Genomic DNA, 19,321 nt, shown 5'->3' on the forward strand with positions numbered 1-19,321 from the left:
AGTTTTAAAAGCAATTCTCTCAACAAGTTTAGGACAATTTAAAAAGGTAGAGTAGAGTAAGAATAAGTGCATCAATGAGTGCTGTTTTTAAACAGTTGAGTGTCAGTTCAAGACGGGTGGTAAGAAGATGAGCTGCTGGTGGTGGTGGTGGTTGTGGGGTGCAAGCAGCTGGAGGTCATCTTCTCTGAGCCATCAGTGGCAGTCTTCAGAAGATGAGAGTGCAGTGATATTCACACCAGCCTCAGTGTGACAGACAGGCAGGTGGGTGGAAGGCTGTCGCTCACATAGTCCCGTTTCTTTAACCTCTCTCTGAGTTTTTTTTTTTTTCATTTGTTCATTTTTGTCTGTCACTTCTTTCTCCTTTTTCATGTCACACCTTCAAACATGCCCACTCTGCCCGCCAGGACACCCACTCAGATGCAACAACAATATAACACAAGCAGAGTTCAATGTAGCCTCTTTTTAAAGATGACATATATTCACACATACATACACACACACAGACACAGACACTCAAATGTATTTATCCCTCCACATCACTGATCACTGAACTGCTCCCACATGCATTACAAATGGCCCCTGCCTTCACCACACACATACACACAGAGAGAAAAAAACAAGAGAGAGAAATAAAACAGTAGAGAGAGAGAGAGAGAGAGAGAGAAAACAAGAGAGAAAGAGAGAGAGAGAGAGAAAACAGAGAGAGAGAGAGAGAGAGAGAGAGAGAGAGAGAGAGAGAGAGAGAGAGAGAGAGAGAGACTGCCCCTGCACTCAGACACGCACCGCTGCTGACACTAATGGACAGCATTGTTCACGCTGCCCTTACATCTCCCCGCTTCTCCGCTGCGACATCTTTTGGGCGGTAGTGGCGGTAGTCAGGGTAGCGCGGCGGGAAGAGTGGGGCAGCCACAGCAGCGGCGGAGGAGGGCAGGAGGAGTGGACAGAACAGGCGCACAGCCGTGTGCACTACATTAGGCAATACTGTTCCCCTCCGCTACCTGTGCACTCCACTTACCTCCGTGGAGGGGAGAGAGAGAGAGTCATCGTTCTATTAATAAACAGCAGGCTGCGGCCACACGCACACACACACTACCGTGGGACGTCTCTCCGTCCTGCTAAAGGTGCCTGGAGCATGTGCCTCTCAGGGCCACTCAGACAGTGGAAGGGTGGACGAGAGCTCCAGATGGAGATCACAGTCCAGTTCAAGCTTCCTCTTCCTGGACGTTGTCAGACATGGTTGTACTACCAGAGCCTTCTTACCTTATCATATCTCCAAGTTATCACAACCAGTAAGATAGAGTTCAGTTCCTCCTTCCACAAGTTGCACTCCTGCAAATGTTCTCCACAGAACCATTTAAAAGTGGTCCTTTTACAGTCAAGAAAAAAGGTTACTGAATCACTCCTATAGAGAACTCAGAAGGAACTAAAGGAAAATACGATCTACAGATGTAAAATCCCTGTGTCTCACTAGAGTCCAGCAGTAGGCCCTCAGTGCACCACTTGATTAGCCATGCACATGGTCAGTAGGCCCTCAGTGTCAGTCTGTTAACCATGCACATGGTCAGTAGGCCCTCAGTGTCAGTCTCTTAGCCATGCCCATGGTCAGTAGGCCCTCAGTGTCAGTCTGTTAGCCAAGCGCATGGTCAGTACCAGTGGATGAAGAGCCCGAGGGGAAATAGAGGTCTTCATGTATTGAGACAGTGGTCAGTTTTCATCTCTCACTGGAGGGTCTGATGGTGTGTTTATCTTACCTGGCAGTGCAGGTGAAACGCCTTCAGTCAGCGATCGGTATTCTCGCCCCCAGGAGCGCTCAGGTATTGATTAGTCATGCTTGGGCTTGCTGGAGCATGCTGAGGCGTTAATGGCAAAGCAAGGGGAGGGGGGGGGGGGGGTTGGGGGTTGATTGGGTGCAGCAGGGTCCCTAGTGGTTTGCAGTTGAGTGAGAATGAGAGAGAGAGATATATACAGAGAGAAAGAAGGGGGAGAAGGTAAAGGAAAGGAGGGAGAAAGAGAGAGAGAGAAAAGAGGGAGAGAAGAGGAGAGGTAACATGCTCTGACAACTGCGGCCTGGTGTTTGGGCAATGCCCTCAGATATTTCAGCTTCTGTCCATCACTGGGCAAAATAAATATATATCTAAAAAGTCAAAACACCCTGCTCAACCCCTTCCACACACACAAACACACACACACACACACACACACACACACACACACACACAGCTGCACACAGATTAACACCCACGCATTACTTTGCTCTGGGCTTGGCTGACGCAGGAGATGTGTCCTCGCTGCACTGGGTGAGAAGCTAGTGCTGACAGGGCGTGTGAGCTGACTTGTGGAGAGGGAGCGCACTGCAGGCAGCACCACTCACTCGCTACTGATGTCTGCTTGGGCTAGGACAGTGGGAACTTGACATTACTGTGTCTAACAGTGTCCCAGTCTGCTGCAGGGAGCTATTTCATGCTAAACTGGGTCAGGACAAGATTCTCAAACAACCTCTGGCAAAAGAGGTTAATGAAGTGGAACATCTAAAGTGTTTTGATATAGAAAGTGCTTGTGTCTGGATTAGCTTAGCACATCACATTTGAAGAAAAGTTGGTGTTTCTTACTGGGCGTCAGTAGCCAACTTTATTATTCAGTGGTGGTGGTGATGATGATGATGAAGATGATGATGATGATGATGAGCATGTGGAAAGTCATATGTAGAAGTCTTCTAAGGTTCTCTGTCTTCAACAGCTTTTCCATAACCTGAAGAAACTGATGAGGCCATATGCCATTGAGTTTAAGTCACCACTGGAGCTGTCGGCACAGGGTAAGAAAGAAACACACACACCTACATGCAGACCCACAAAGACACACACACACACACACACACACACACACAAACACAAACAAACAAACACACACACTCTTTAATACACCATTAAATGTAAACTTACACTCTCTATTGTAAACTTAACATTTGTAGATCCAACAGGCACACATGCACACACTCTGCACATTTGCAAGTTGCAGTTGAGTGAGAATGGAGAGATTGGACATTGAACCTGTCCTCCCGGTGGCTTTATTGATTTAGCAGTCATTATTCCACAATTAAAATCTCATTATAGTTCCTAGCTATTTTGTCCTCTCAGGAGATTGATTGAACCCCCCCCCCACACACACACACACACACATACACCTCCCTCTTATTAGTATCAGCATCCCTCAGTTACATTCACTGTCAATAACCATTGACTGTGTGTCAAGCCCACCCTTACACTTTGCAGCCACACTTCATTGAAATTTCTTAGCTAGTGTGTATTTTATAATGTTATTTAATATATCAATCAGTACAGTATATTTGTTTGATTATATGTTGATATAATTTTTTTATTTATCATATATTTTTTTATTTGCTTTTAGAATAAAGTGTTTAAATAAATTTATATTGTGGGGTAACATTTCTTTTTGGGCACGTGTGGGACCTTCCAAGCTAAGCCTTCAAAGTAGAGTCATTGATAGTGTATCCAATCTAATATGTACTGTATTAACATGCACTTAAATGAGAAGTAGGCCTACTTGGTATTCTCATTTCTTTTTGAAGTGCAGAAAAGTAAAGTGAAAGCATCCTCCCTCCCTACAGGTAAGGAGATGATCGAGACGTACTTTGACTTCCGCCTCTTCCGTCTGTGGAAGTCCCGTCAGCATTCCAAGCTCCTCGACTACGATGACCTTTTGTGATGCGCCTGGCTTTGAGGCGGAGAGAGCTTTCATTGACGAGGCAGCTCGTCATGTCATTTTTTTGAAGAGCCCTTTTGGTGGTGGTGATGACATTTCCTACCATGGCCAGGGCCGGCCAGAAGTCTTGATGGTGACTGGGACAGCCAGCTGGACGAGCGCTCTGCAGTTAGTGTTGTCCTCCTGTTGACCTCTGACCTCTTAAGATGGGACAGAGGACAAGACAGGGGCAGAGACAGCCAGACGGAGAAATGGATGGGTATTAGAAAAGAGGGATTCTTAAAAGGTGCTGTTTCCTCCCCCCTTTTAATTCCATTTTTACTCTCAACTACAAGCCTATGAAGTAGCTGAGTGAGTGATGTGAGGAGGGAGGATACGAGAGGAGACTACAAAGGAAGAAAGATAAGACTTAGCATCTATCACCTGTTAGAGCTGTGTGGGGCTGTAGACACGATGGAGAAAGATTATGAAGAAAAGTCGAGGAAAGGCACCATACTTGGCAGCATACTGCTAGAAGGAAAGAAATGTAGGAACTAAAAGGGGGTGCTTGACCTCTTCTCGTATTGACTTAGAGGGAGAAAGGACACAGTAACGTCTGTACTGAAAGTCTGTGTACCATTTAGGTGAGGACTTGCAGTGGCCGAGAAGGCATCTGTTCTCAGAGTCTCTTCCATAAGATTAAGATATATTTATCTACATGCTTTTCACCAGGAAGAAAAGCCAAAGCCAATATTTCATGTTTCTACACATATATATCCCATAGAGACATTTTAGGCTATATAGATATCGATATATATATATATATATATATTTAAACGTATATATGAAACAGTTAAGTCATATACTCCGAATATAAAGAATATTCATGTTATATTGCACATCTTTACTGACTGTACTCGTGTGGTGTTTTTTGTGTGTGTGTGTGTGTGTGTGTGTGGAGACTGTTAGGGGAGATCTATCTCAGGTTCTTAAGCTTTCGCTGACCTCCTTAGCGCCTCCATGGCCGGCCACACGTCAGCATCTTGGCCAGACGGGGGCCAAGCGTCGCATCAAGTGTGCTGCACTGAGTTTTCAGAAAGCTCAGCAGGACGTCAGCACTTCTGTATATCAGGACATTTGAGCTTCTTCAGGCTGTGGAAGGTAGATGTTGGGGTGGCAGGAGTCATGGAAATTATCATTGACACACACGTGCTTTGGCATGTGTGTGTGTGTGTGTCTGTGAGAGACTGATAGAGAGTAAGAGCAAGTGTGTTTTTAGATTTCTAAAGTTAGTTTTTGTGTGAAACGTCAGCATGTGTTGTGTCTCCGCCATGTTCTTAGCTTTGAGAGAGACAGCAAGAGCCACTTTTATCCCCGGCTGTTGTGCTCTCCCTATTAAATAGTGGTCAGCCTCAGTGCTGAACGGTTTTCTTAGAACTTTCTTAGCGACGGCTGCTTTCAGCTACTCAAACCCAATTCAGACTGTGAAGTGATGAACAGTGACCTCCTGTTAAGTTGTATTGTGATGTACTAACATAGAAGTTCCTATATTTTTCCTTAATATCATATGTACTTGATCTACATAGTATTTGTTATACATAATACATTTTTACATTTAAGGCCACAGATGGACATAAAGTTGTTATATGGAAAGCTTGGGGACATAATAATTGAAACCAATAGATTTTACTGACAAGTTAATGAGAGGTACAGTAGGTGATCGTTGTTGTTTCAAAAATGTGTGGTCTTTAGTTAGATCATCAGAAACTTAACAGAAAGAATAACAGACAGTAATATAAAAGAACGTGTGGATGTTTAGAAACACATCGCTGTACTAGTCTGTGAATGTGCAGTATTTTGCTCACCAGCCGTGACATGCTTGTTTGCTGTGACTACAGCTGCCAGGCTCCATGTTGGTTTAGTCAGCAGCAGAGCAATATGGACAGCTCCCATACACGCTTTCCTGCACACGCCGCGTTTGTCGAGGAGGGTGGTCCATTTGATTTTTACAGTGTTTGTTTGTTTGTTTGTTTGTTAGGGCTCATAACATTGCAGTCACAGAGGTGAGTGGGTCAATGAATGTGAGGAAACTCAATGTTCATTCTCGACTATCTGTGACCATTTTGTACACCAGACTGACAATGTGTCTTACTCTACATAAACAGCTGTAACATTGTAAAACATTTTAAAAACATTGTGTTATATATCATGATGCTCTTCAAATGATAGAATATAGCTGGATAATTCTAAAGATGTAAACATTGCATGTTGCTTCACGCACATTATATTACCTCAGCGTGAAGTCCATTGGCATACTTTAAAAAAACAGAAGATATTGTAATGTATTCAGTCATTTATTAATGTTTGGCTGTAAAGTTCATGTAATCTGGAGTGATGTGTGTGTGTGTGTGGTTGTGAATCACTGGTGGTGGGGACTGAGTTTGGGAATGCCAAGATGGCGAGCCAAACACTGCTGGGTGAAGTGATGATGATGACACTCGGGAGGGGTGTGGGATGGAGGGGTTGGGGGTGTGGAGGGGGGGGGGGGGTCCTGCGGGATCAGGCCCAGTGTGAGCTAGAGGAATTAACGAGCCATCTGTACACAGCGTTGCCGCATAGTGTGTGTGTGTGTGTGTGTGTTTCTATCACTCATTTTCTTCTGCAATAATGCCCATGACCTAGCCGCCTCGAACTGGTTGGGTTTGGTTTGCAGCGTGCTGTGTGTGTGTCAGCGTGGTGTCGCCACGGGGATGCGCCACTGTACAAATGCCACGCTGCCACTAGTGTGAAAGGGTCACAGGAAAACCCCGGGGAAATCATTTATATACACATTATAAAACGGTTTACAGGTTCATTGTCATTGTCAGCACTTGACCATGTTATCATTGCTGTCTTGCATGCTATTTCAGCAGCTCTATGAGCATCTATTGAAGGGAATATGAGTCCTCCAACCCTTTTCAACTCACCTTCGACTCAACAGTCTATGTTAAAGGCACCTTGAAAAGCCCTCCTTTTCCCTGTAGCAATAGACCTTGTGACTCGATCTATACTGTAACTGGGCCACTTTTGCCTTTTTGTAAATGAGAACTTTGGATGCTTGTATTATTCATCACTCAACAACACAACAGGCTTTGCAATCAGGAAACTAGTGGGAATGTTGCACAGAAAAACAAAAGCTTTTTTTTCTTCTTCTCTGAGCCCATGCAAATGAGGATGCTTTTTGGTAAGCACTAAGCAGAGCATGTAACACTGCTTGGTGTGTTTATAGAATCATGATGATTTGGTGAATATGCTCCCCGGTGTGTACAATCCCACCAACCATTTAATAATCAGCAGTGATGACAGACACAATGTGAGTTTAACTGTGTTGTTTTACTAACTCCAGATAATACAAGCTCATAGTGGTGCAGCTAAGAGTATCTTATTTCTGCCCTTCTTAATTTATGCATTTGTATAGAATGGCTTTAAACTGATTCCTGAAGAAGAACCCTATTATTAGAGTCCCAGTTCAGTTCCTGTAGAAGAAACTCTTTCAAAGTTTCAGCCAGAACCAATTTCGCCATGAGCTTTAAAGCCTACTCCAGACCAGTACTTGAAGGAAAGCCACTATCTTATTTCAAGGTGCTGAGGGCCAGATGTACTAACGCTTTTGCGCCCATTTCAGGCGTATTTGTTTCGCAATGTGCGTGTAAAATCATTGCGAGGTATGTACAAACAGGCTGCAATGATGTAAAAGCGCAAACTGCCTGTCACGGGAGCTGAAAGTGGCAGATTGCGATTGTCATGTCATGCATATGCATTCATGGGAGGATCCAGGGGAAAGTAGGAGTTTAGCGTAAAAAGATGGGAGGGGAAGAGTAAAGAGCGCCTAGTTATGTATTCCGCGGTATGTACAAAGACTGCTCCTGACAGCTCACGTCTATTCTGCGCCTAAATACTTCCGCCTTGTAAAAGCAGGTGTTAATCCAAATTGCAGTTCAATGCGTCAATAAGAGAACATTTCAAAGACAACAGAATCGCTATTTAGAGAACGATTGATAAATACGACGGAAACTTGAGTCTGACAGCGTTCGCAATCTGCGGTGTGTCCATGGCGCTGATAACGCTACGTTCGCAAATGTACGTACATCTGGCCCTGAGTGTCATCTAGGTGTGGACTCACTGGAGCTCTATCCTGTAATAGTTCAGCTACATCTTGGAACTGAAGTCTCACAAATAACATGGTCAGTCCAGTTTCAGACCTAATGGGCCCTCTCCATCTACTGGGAGCACTCATCAGTATCATGAGCCGAATAGGAATAGGGGCCATTTTCATCAGGATCTCTCCGAGAAAACACACCCTGAAAAATAATACAATAAAATATTCTTTTGTGGTTGTAGTTTCCAGCCATGTGAAATTACAAATTATTGTGTCAAAAAACGCGTCTTTGTGCCTGTTGCCCCGCGAGAGAGTGGAATCATGTTTAACGACAGGCTTCGATTGGATTTTATGAGGATTGATTGAAGCTGCAGTGATTGTACGGAGAGCCCTGATAGCCTCTCTCTGCCCGTGGTCCACTCACGGAGGGAAATGATTGTGCTTTCACACAATCCGCTCCACTCGTTCACTCAGCGGTATGTGCAACATCTCACTTTAACAGAGTGCAAAGCCCAGCTTGTTGAATAATGCATCGCAACACATTTATGTAGCAGTTAATGGTACTTTACATAGCATTCTACAATATAGAGAGAGCTTTTACAAGTCACTAGTGTTGACGTTTTGAAGTTATATTGGAAGATTTTTGTGGCTAACTCTGATACACAGTATTAGTTCTGGAAATGAATATTTCCTTGGTAAGTTTTTGAAATGACAAGTAAACATCTGGGTAGATTACTGTTATTGCAAGCCGTGTTGTTGTGTTAGACAAACATGTACTTAAGATGACAATTTGCTGTAACTAGTCTGTAATGTTACTTACACCATCTCCAGTTTGATGTTTTACACTCTACTGTGTTGGGTTCTGACAGTGGATAATGTTTTTAAAGGCTTTTTCCAGTAAAACGTTCCTCCTTTAAAATGAAACAGTGTTTTGTGTCTTTGTTTTCCTTTGTCACACACACACATTGAAAGAAAGACAGAAGGCAAACAGCCAACACACACGATATGCACAATCATTGGTTCGAATGTGTGTCAAATAAGAAAAGACCAGAACACACAAAAAGATCAAATGATCAAGATAAGAATATAACTCAAAACGTCTTTCCAGGTGTTTCGGAAGATAATCCTCCTAGAGGGATTAAGGGGGTGTGGATGAGCGATAGAGCTGGATGACATTTACTGCCTTTTGACTGGCTTCTCCAGAGCCCCTCATACGGTTCCATCTCCAGCTGTCTCCCTAACACCATGGCTAATGCAGTTTATCATCCCCCTTTCTCATGTCAACATGTGTGCACATGGGCAGAGACATAGCATCAACCCCCTTTTCCCAACACACACACATACATCCAACTCTACCCACACACTTCATTCCCGCACCGTTTGTTGGTGAGGTGTATGGCCACATGTAAGTGTGTGTGTGTGTGTGTGTGTCTGTGCATGCATGCGTGACTGTATGAGCGTGAACACAAGCTCTTAAATAATTGATGGCCGGTGATGCTGGTATCCCCTCAGGAGGGTTTGAACAAAGTGTCAGCCAAAACCCCCGGGGTAGGCCACACTCTGCTTTTGTATCACAGCACCAGAGGACAGCCAGGACCCCACTTCCCATGCACTCTTCCAGTTCATACAGCTGTGTTCAAATCTAGGCCATGCACGCTCTCTCTCTCTCTCTCTCTCTCTCTCTCTCTGTCTATCCTATCTACCTCTCTCTCTCTCCTTTCTGTCCTCTTGCACCCTATTTTCTTCCTGCTTTGTCAAACCCCAAACTCAACCTCCCTAAAGGCCACATGACTGAATGCCTTGGCATATTCCTGGAATTTGCTCGTTTAATTGGGGGTTGCACCATTTGAAAGAAGGGAGGAAGATGCATTTAACATTATGAGACGGTTTTGTTCATTAAGCACAGTGCGTATACTGGTTTTATAAGACATACTGCAAATGGTGTTTGCTCACAGGAGCAGTCAAGTGAGTATATACTCTCAGGAGTGATGTTAGTGTGTGTCTGTGTGTGGGTACATGCAAATGAGTATCGTTATGATACATATGCAAGGACAGTGTGTGTGGCTGTGTGTACAATTTTGTGTATGTGCCTGTGCTAACATATATGTAAATGTGTATATGTATGTTTGCGTATGCATATTTGTACGTATGTGCATGTGTGTGTAATGTGCATGCGTGTGTGTGTGTGTGTGTAACTAGCCTGTTATGTGCATGTGTGCGTGTATGTGTATGTGCATGTGCATGCATGTGTATGTGTGTGTGGGTGCGCAGCCCTTCCCCACGCTGGCAGTTGCTGAAGCATGAGAGAGGGCAGTGGGAGGTGGGAGCGGCCGGTCGCTGCTCGAGTGCACAGGCATCAATCTCCCGGGGCACCCTGACACACTCGGCCCAAAGATGGACTGCCTCCTAGGCGGCCTCACGCCTCCAACCCAGTCTTCCCTCCAACTCTCCACACCTCTACATCCCTGCTGATGGAGAGCTTTGGCACTGTGTGGCCTCCACCCTGCCAAGGCCAATCCCTCGGCCACTCGTCCTTCATCTCCTCCCCTCCTCCCCTCCTTTGCCACGCCTCCCTACTCTCCACCCCACTCCCCCAGGGCCACTAAATGGCTGTTTACAATTTAGGGCTATGGAATGCTGGCACCACTGGAATTAGGTTTACTGTTCCAGGAAGGGACCATATACGGTTAATGAGGTGTGTTATTATCCCACACACAGAAAAAAAGGGATGGATTGCTTAATTTGCTGTCATTTATATGTAATTTAAAAAGGATAACACACTGATTGCAGGGTTTTTCTTGTTAATTTTCAGTCATTGTTTAGTTTACAACTTTTACATTTTGACAAAAAAAACAATAGCTAAAAAATGATTTGGCTCTGTCTCTCAGTTATGTGTTCACTACTTCCCTTTTTAATATAATCTGACTGAAGCAGCCTGTTATAGAAAAAAGTCATTTATGTTCTTCATCTTCTTTTTCTTATATATATGAATTTATTGCTGAATTACATGCTGAATAAGTCTATAGTAATAAGAGTCTCTGACTAGGATGACAGATGTTGAACTTTGGGATGCAACATTGTGCAGTCAATCTGACATTTTGTGTTTCCTTCAATAGGTCCAAACAGTTGCAGCTGTCAGAAAGCCTAAATATGCTAAGTAAAAAGATCAGTGCTTGATATATCTTTGCGATGGAAATTATGTGTTTAGATGCAACAAATCCTCACTTGGCCGGCTGGTATCAAACAACTCTGGACATAGACACCTCTACACTGGTAACCATTGCTATGGACCCTTTCAAGAGAGTTCCATTATCAGCATCATAATTTGCCCCACAAGACTTCCTTTTTAACATTCCATATGTTATCTTAATGCAGAGGAAGTAGATTGGGGCCCAAATAGAATGTTCAAGCATTGTTTTTGTTTACCTTGTTGAAAGGGTCTATTGTGTCCCAGAGCTTCCAGGGTGCTGTCCATGGTGCTGAACATGCCCGCAGCCTCTGTCAGTCAGAAGGCATTTAATGAATGGCTCCATATAGCCGGACAGGCTCTCCTTTTGGGCACTGTGACATTCTCAGACTGAATCCTAGATGGCCTACAAGGAAATCTGAAGTGATGTTTTCCTGAAATTAACCTTTTCATCCAGAAGTGTCTCTCTCTCTCAACCAAATCAACCAAACCCTATTTAACAGTGAGGTGTGTGTGTGTGTGTGTATCTGTGGTGGGGGGTGGGGCTCTGGGATCGGAGAGGATGACAAGTATCGGAAAACCTTTCAAGCCTTTATGACATTTGTAATTAATTAACTGAACTTGAGGCACCTGGAAAACAAATGGATGTGTCTGCTATGATATCCTTTGCTCAATTACTTACCAGCGCCACTTAAATCTGACTCAGAATACAGTACTTCTCCCACAGAGATCTGTTACCTGGTTTTTTCAGTGTACTGAATTATTCTGACTACTTACACCAAATAGTAGAATGTAGACAGACCAGCAAAATACTCATTTTAGAAACCAGGGGTGAAGTAAAGCAATAGGACATCAGTAAACCGCCTGGAATAAGATAGCGGACATGATGACAGGTGTGTTACTGTTCACTGACATAATTCTGCTCACCTCTGAATTAGGTGCCACTGGCAACTGTAACCTCCTTTGCAATTACACTCAAGGTTGCATTGGTGTCCCAGCATAATATCCACTTTTATTATATAGGACAAGGAGATCTGATGTCCCCACAGTACTTAGGATTGATGATAATCAGGCTGGATACTTAAAAGTAGAATTTATGATGGACCTAATTTTGACCACTTCACACTGCCTGTACCCTACTTGCATTAGCAAGACCTAGGTTTTCATTAGCATTACCCAATAAATATGCACTATGCATACGTGTGTGTGTGTGATTATCACAATAGTATGTATTATCACAACAGTATTTATCTTCGGAAATACCCATTCCACTGTAATGCTTAAGAACTTTTCTTTTGATAGTGTGAATAATGTGTTATATTGAAAACACGTATTTTCCTGGGCTTGCTTCATCTTTACTCCCTGTCCGTAAAAGTCCCACATAGACCTGGTATTATAAATCACAGACCCTTTCATGCGTGTGGCCAATAATGTTCACTATTGCATACGTAATTGTGTGTTCAAGCCAGCATGTGTCTGCAGCTTTAGCGCATGTGCACCTGCACGTGTGTGTCAGTGTAACCTGCTCTGACAGCTCTGGCTGACTCACACAGCGCTCTGGTGTGGTGAAGCGTTCATTCTCAGTCTCTCACCCCTTCTCTCCCTGTAGCATAAAAAACACAAACATTTAACAGCACTGCTTCAGCGTTAGCCCCCTCCTCCTCCCTGCCTTTCGCAACAGCCCTTAGGTAAAGATAGGAAGTGGGTTAGGCTATCTCACGGTTCTGCTGTTTTCAAAGGTTGTTCTATATATAAATTTGCGAAGCCCCCGAAGGAGAAAAGTTCTGTTTTCTTGGCTCGGGACTTCTATCCCATTGGTTACTCTCTTATCCCCCTCAAACATGCTCTTTCAGCGCCGGCTCCGTTTCCTTTGTAGCACGAGCTCTGCTTGGCACATTAACATGCCCAGGGGACGGTGGAAAAACAGAGGGAGAGGATCAGAAGACGGGACTGACAGCTGGAAGAGAAAGAGAGTTCTGGCTGCTGAATTGGATGTTTCCTTTCTCTCTCTCTCTCTCTCTCTCTTTCTCTCTCTCTCTCTCTCTCTCTCTGTTTCTTCGCCATTGTTCTTTCTTTCGCTTGCTTTCTTTCTTTTTTTTTACTTATGCTGACAGGCTGAGAAATGGATCCATGATTTACTCCTGGTGGCTTCCGTAAACGCGTTCCTGTATGGATTTGATTAAATATTTCTAAATGACTCGGCAGTTAACGCCACTTAAGATAGACATTTCACCCATTGAGAAGAAGCATGCACAGCTAGTCAAGTTCAGAAAAGGATTTTGTATCTGCTGTGTATGCATGTGTGTGTGGGCCAGAGGGAGGGGGCACATGTGATGTGCTGTGTCAAACCTGTGGATATACTGTATGTCTATGTGTAATGGAATTAATGTGTCTACTCTAAGTTTCCTATGTGTTTTTATACTACTCTTACCAGTGAGACCAAAGATAATTTTCATGCAGGCATGACAATAAAGTGTATTCTATTCTATTCTATTCTATTCTATTCTATTCTATAGTACTGGTTCTTCAAGGCAATCAACCACATGAGGTCATCAAGGTCCTGACCTCTTAATTTATTTGAGATTCAAATCTAAAAGTTGGAACTTTTGTTTTTGCACGTTTATGAAAGGCGTACCCACTCTTCCCTCCCAGTATCATGTCTTTGTATCACTGAGACTAGAATAAAGGCTCACATTTGGAGGCACATTTGCAGTCATTGATGTGTTCCTAAAATGGCAATGTGTTAAATATTTGAGCATGCATACAGGCAGAGGCTGTATATGCTCAAATATTTACGTATACACTTCATTGGTAATTAAAAAAAAATCCTATGAAGAAGAAATCTAGAGATCTTTAGAGATAGATCAAACTCATTTGAAAACAAATGTACAAATGTACAAATCTAAGAAATATCCTAGTCCTAGTTGCCTTTGAAAATGTTCTTCCCATTTTGAACAGATATGCTTTAGTACATCCATGCAACAGATTTTATAAACGTCTGATGTTTTTTATTATTATTTATTTTCAATTGCTTATGTCATGTTGGACAAAATGCACTACACTGGTTCCCTGCTGAATAGTCCTGTCCTATAAAACAAATTGGCCTTATTTCATCGCTTGTGTCATTACATGCAAATATGTTGACTAGCTGTCATAACTAGTTGACCTGACAGACAGGAAGTTTCATTTGCACTATGCTGTAAAAGCCTTTGTTTTCTTTGTACTGTCTCAATGTCTGTCAACAGAAAAAAAAAAAAACTTATCCACTGTCTTGCAGTCAACCCCCTCCACACACAATAATGTGTAACATTGTAGTTTTGAAATAGAAAATAGTGTGTTGCATTGTTCATTAGAAAATACTTACAGAGTAAACTGTAATATTGACAACAAGACAAAACAATTTGACTATCTTGACATAAACAATGGCATCAGGACTTGTCCTTTTGATTGCACTGACAGTTTCATTGGTATAAATTAAATATTCAACGTTTGCTTTTGAGGCATAAACAAAGCATTTTGAGCAAGATTTTGCAGGTTACCCACAATGTGGCACAGTTTGCTCTAATTGTTTTGAGAAATGCACTAACTGTTGTGCAAGTGTTAATGATGATTCAAGAAATGCACCAAAGTGACTGAGAAAAACTAAAAAATACACTGATTGTCATTCTTAATACATTAATACCCAAGGTCTTACAATAACCTAATATCGTAAACCAATAGAACCAAGAAACCAGGCAAAGGATCTAAAGTAGACAGGTTGTAGATCTATTTCTTAGTTAGGCTTCACCATGGACTTCAGAAACGGCATCACATATACAGTAGCTCACTCAACATCTGAAGTAAAATCTTATGCAAACAGCAACAATAGTTTATTATGTAGTTTACAGAAAATTCTTAACCACTGACGACTTATTATTGTCTGGCGGCAGTTGTTATCTGTAGAGAGGGGCATGCTGGGACTGGTTTCAGATCAGTCTCCAGGGCTCAGCTTTACTTCCCTCTGCTGCCCAGTCACGCATTCACACCTCTGATTGGTCTCCTCGTTGGCCTAATCAGCACCACTTTATCATTCGCAGTGTGTTATGAAGGCAGGCTGTGTGTGAGAGCAGAGGCGAAGACTGAGCAGTGTCAGTGAGACAGACAGACAGACAGAGAGAGAGGAATAGAGAGAGAGAGAGAATGAGCGTGAGTGATTTGAGAGAAAAGTGAAAGTGGAGACTATGCTGTGCTGAGGCTGGGTTTTTTAAAACAGTCCCTCCATAAGTTCTCTCGCTTTCTCACACAGTCTTTCTGTGTGTGTGTGTGTGTGTGTGTGTGTGTATGTATGTGTATGTGTATGTGTACTGTATGTGTTTGTGTACCCTCCTTAACTTGGATCAAGCACATAATTATCAATCTGTCTGAATTCAATTACATTCGTCACCCACTACAATGGAGCTCTGAGTAACAGGCTTGCATTTGCTATCGGGCCTCAGTCACCATGATGTCAATACGGCTGCCACTCAAATTTTAACCACAGTAATACCTCAGCTCAGACTGCAGTCACTTTCCATCCCTTCCTTTTAAGAAGAAAGTCAAGGGCTATTCAGTGCTGAGTAATCATTGGCTGCTAAAGGAAGGAATGAGAGAGATTTTTTCTTCGTCTTCTCTGTCTTTTTATCTGTACTTTTCTTTTTTTTTTAGTACGAAAGCAAGGTGAGTGTGCTAGGTTATGTAAGTGGTATTTCAGGGGAAATATCACAGAGGCTTTGGGGTCGCCGTGTTTTCTTTGCCCACCCACTGATGTGTGTCTGTGCACTTGGCATCATGGTGTGTGTGTGTGTGTGTGTGTGTGTGCTCATGTGGTGAGTCATGCTCCATAGTTCATCACTGCTACTTTCAATATATACTGTATGCCTCCACAGGACCATAGGAAGAGACGCCAGACCCATCGAGGGGCAGGGGAAGGGTGAAAGGGAGGTTAGTAGGCTTGCATGAGATTGACATCTGGGCAAATTGTCTTCTTTTAATTTCTATTCACATTGTTCTCATAATGCCAGAGGGCTCTTTGAATGGCCTTTATGGTTGGAGAACTTGCTGTACTATCTCAGAGCGAAAAGCCAACGAGGATCCCTATATTGTCCATGACAACAAAACAACCCTCAACCCACCCAGGGTCACTCCAGCAAGGCATAACTTTAATCCTGAAAGCAATCACATATCTGAACCATTCTTCAACAGCCATACTGCCTGCCAGGCAATTTCATTCTAGTGCTCTCCAAGGAATTTGGTTTTCAGTACAACTCTCGCCAGACCAAGCTCAATCTTTTAATAAATCGAAAAGGAATCGCCGGCAGATCAGGCTGAGTTCACCCAGCCTATGGTAGGCGCCCGATAGAAATATTGTTTAATTTTGCGATTGAGATATCCACGCACTGGCGCCCCCTCTGCGACGTGTTCGCCCCCGGTTTCAGAGCTATTCTAAATGCAAAAATGCATAGAGGAAGTTAAGACAAAACCGTGACTGTTAACAAACTATAAGCTATATAAAGTAGGCCCTGTGTTAATGAATGTGTGTGTGTGTTGTCTGTATGCTACTGAGACCTTGAATTTCCCCTGGGGATCAATAAAGTATCTATCTATCTATCTATCTATCTATGCTAGGCCTATTACACAACATACATTTTCACTAGGCTATGCTGGCGACCCAAATAAAATCTTCTTTGGGAAGTTAATAGTTTTGCATATCCGTAGTAATACATTTCACGCAGCTGTGTGAATCATGGAAAGCGCGAATGAAATGGACACTTCTAAATTTTTAATCCCATAGACTACAACTACCAAGCTGGAATCAAAGCACATCGACTCCCCTCTCACATCCTAAACACGGACTTCGAACAAACAAAAAGCGTCTCAGTCTCACGGTATAGCCATAGGCAAAACTGTATCGGACCGGTGTAATGTTGGTACTAAATCACAGGGATGGATTAATGCACGGGCCTACCGGGCCCAGGCCCAGGGGCCCAAGGGGTCGGGGGCCCTGAAGCCCAAGCCTTTGCATGGAATCATTGCCTCAATATCAACACATCAGGATGTAGGCTATGAATCTGATTGAATTTAGTATTGGCCATCCCCAAAATGCACCAGAATACAGGAAATCACATCAAACAAATTAAAAATGTTCAATTAGTGGGGGGCCCTTAAAACATTTGTGCCCAGGGGCCCGAAAGTTCATAATCCGCCCATGCTAAATCATTTATCGCAAAGAATGATTTTTGTAGCACGTGCAACAAATATGTGTAGGTACAGGCCTTGCATACATCTCTCAACGTGCACTCTAAAACATTTGGTTTAAATTGAGATGTAGGCCTAACATAGCCTACCTACAGTAAAAACCAAGCATGTCCGATAAACATTCTCAGATTTATTTCAGCTTCAAGAAGAAATGGGAATTACATTTGTCATGCAGAAATCATCCTACCCTTATTAGACGTTCTCTGCGGTAAACTACAGTCCTTGTAGGAAGCGTATTGTCTTTCCAACCCACTTTAGATTAACTTCCAACAAAATTACGTCTCACTGCAACGATGCGCCATCTGGTGGACAAACGACTACGTAACGCCAATCTGGAAATGTAGCCAAATTATTATGACTGCCGCTAGCGAAGCATCACAGTCCCACCCCTCCTCCGAGAGAGCTTAGTTTCCGGAAGTAAATGTCCCATTCATTTCTCCCATACATACATGGATTTCTATGCAACGTCACGAAAACATGCATGCGCAACCAAGAGGCAGAAAGCCCCATAGAACAGCATTGAGCAATGCAAAAGAGCAAAAGAATAAAATTAGTTTTTGTGCTGAAAACTGCACCAATTCGAAATCACGATGGTTAGTGAATGTTAAATATGTTCAATATCCCTAACGGAATGCATGTCTTCGCCAAAAATGACAAAATACGATGTTATATTAATAATGCAAATGAACGGCAAATGATACTTTGAAATATAGTCTGAAATTAGATGTTATTATCATTGAGACAACAGGGGTATACAATAAAATCCGATTGTAGCTTACAGCAGCCGACTATTTTAAGTTTATAACGTTGTGGACGGCCACCAGACGTCTTCTGCCCCACGGCTGCGCGCATCTACTTTTGTTGGTCTAAAGAGTTTTAGAGCATGTCTTAGGCTAATCAGCCACGGCGTAAGTCATAAGCATACAACATATCATTTCGAGTGAAAAAACGAAGAGAAAGTCCAAGGTACAAGACTGTACATATTTTCATTTCCGAGCGAAGGAACTACTACTCATAAACCACCGCGCCTCACTGAATAAAAGCAATGCACGAAACCAGCGCAAAACCATTTCCAACCGGCGACAGCACGCAAACCCTTTCCTCCAAACAGTGATTTTTATAGTGAATGTATATTGTAAAAGTGATTTTTATAGTGAATGATATTTTATAGTGAATGAATAGCAGTTATTTCAGGAGTAATCGTGTAAATAATAGTGTTTTGGTATGGAATGTTATATTTACCATCGTGTATTTTATATTGTGTATTTTATATCGTGTGTGTGTGTGTGAAAGCGGTTAACTGCCATCTTGATGCATGGACCGGTGCATGGTCTGCTCTTGGACCACCATATTCAGTTTATTAACTTGCTGTGAATTATTACACAAAATGTTCATTAAATGTACGAAGAATTTCTAGGTTAATGATCGATGATATGACTACAGTATGAAGGCTACAGGAGCCTAGCTAATGTTAACTAGCATTACCAGCCTCCCTGCAAAACTCACCACACAAATTTGTAGGTCTTGTCCCTCATGCTGGCCCTTACAAAACCCACAAGCTAACCCTCGGACACACAACAGTCAATAATGTGATCCGATTTAAAGTGGTTTTCACCCCTTTGGACACTCTTGATTTCGTCATTGAAACTGAAATATTCACGGGGGCATGGACGGTTTGCTAACCATTTTACTGCAGTGTCTAGCCGGTGGTTGCATCCAGCTTGTGCTATCAGCTAGCTAGCTAGTTCAAAAGTTTAGTACTTAATGAGGATATACAGGGCTTTTTATGCCTCGACTAAGTTGATGTTTCCTATAAACAACAATTCATGTTCATAGAAACAACAAGGTCACTAAAACATAATATATTTCATACCTGTGTTGCAGCATGTAGGCTAATGTTAGCGGCATTATAATGACATTCTAATGTCTGAAAGGCTATGATTAGCCTATCGGCTACCTGAAAAGTTAAGTACAGAGTCTTTATTGTCCTATAAGGATATTCTTTTTCACACATATCATTATAT

The 19,321-nt window shown here is 42.7% G+C and overlaps 1 protein-coding gene across 4 annotated transcripts in view; it reads left to right on the plus strand.

Moving 5' to 3' along the window:
• The window catches only part of nsmfb (NMDA receptor synaptonuclear signaling and neuronal migration factor b), a 32,143-nt gene extending 25,942 nt beyond the window's left edge, over window positions 1-6,201 (plus strand). For all 4 annotated transcript variants that reach the window (XM_048244602.1, XM_048244604.1, XM_048244605.1 and 1 more), the window contains 2 exons: window positions 2,737-2,812; window positions 3,626-6,201. In XM_048244602.1, coding sequence (XP_048100559.1) covers window positions 2,737-2,812; window positions 3,626-3,723 — 174 coding nt within the window. In that variant the 3' untranslated portion in view covers window positions 3,724-6,201. The remainder of the gene's footprint in view (window positions 1-2,736; window positions 2,813-3,625) is intronic.
• Window positions 6,202-19,321: the final 13,120 nt, after the last annotated feature.

The sequence above is a fragment of the Alosa alosa genome, chromosome 5 (assembly GCF_017589495.1).
Source record: "Alosa alosa isolate M-15738 ecotype Scorff River chromosome 5, AALO_Geno_1.1, whole genome shotgun sequence".
NCBI lineage: Eukaryota > Metazoa > Chordata > Actinopteri > Clupeiformes > Clupeidae > Alosa > Alosa alosa.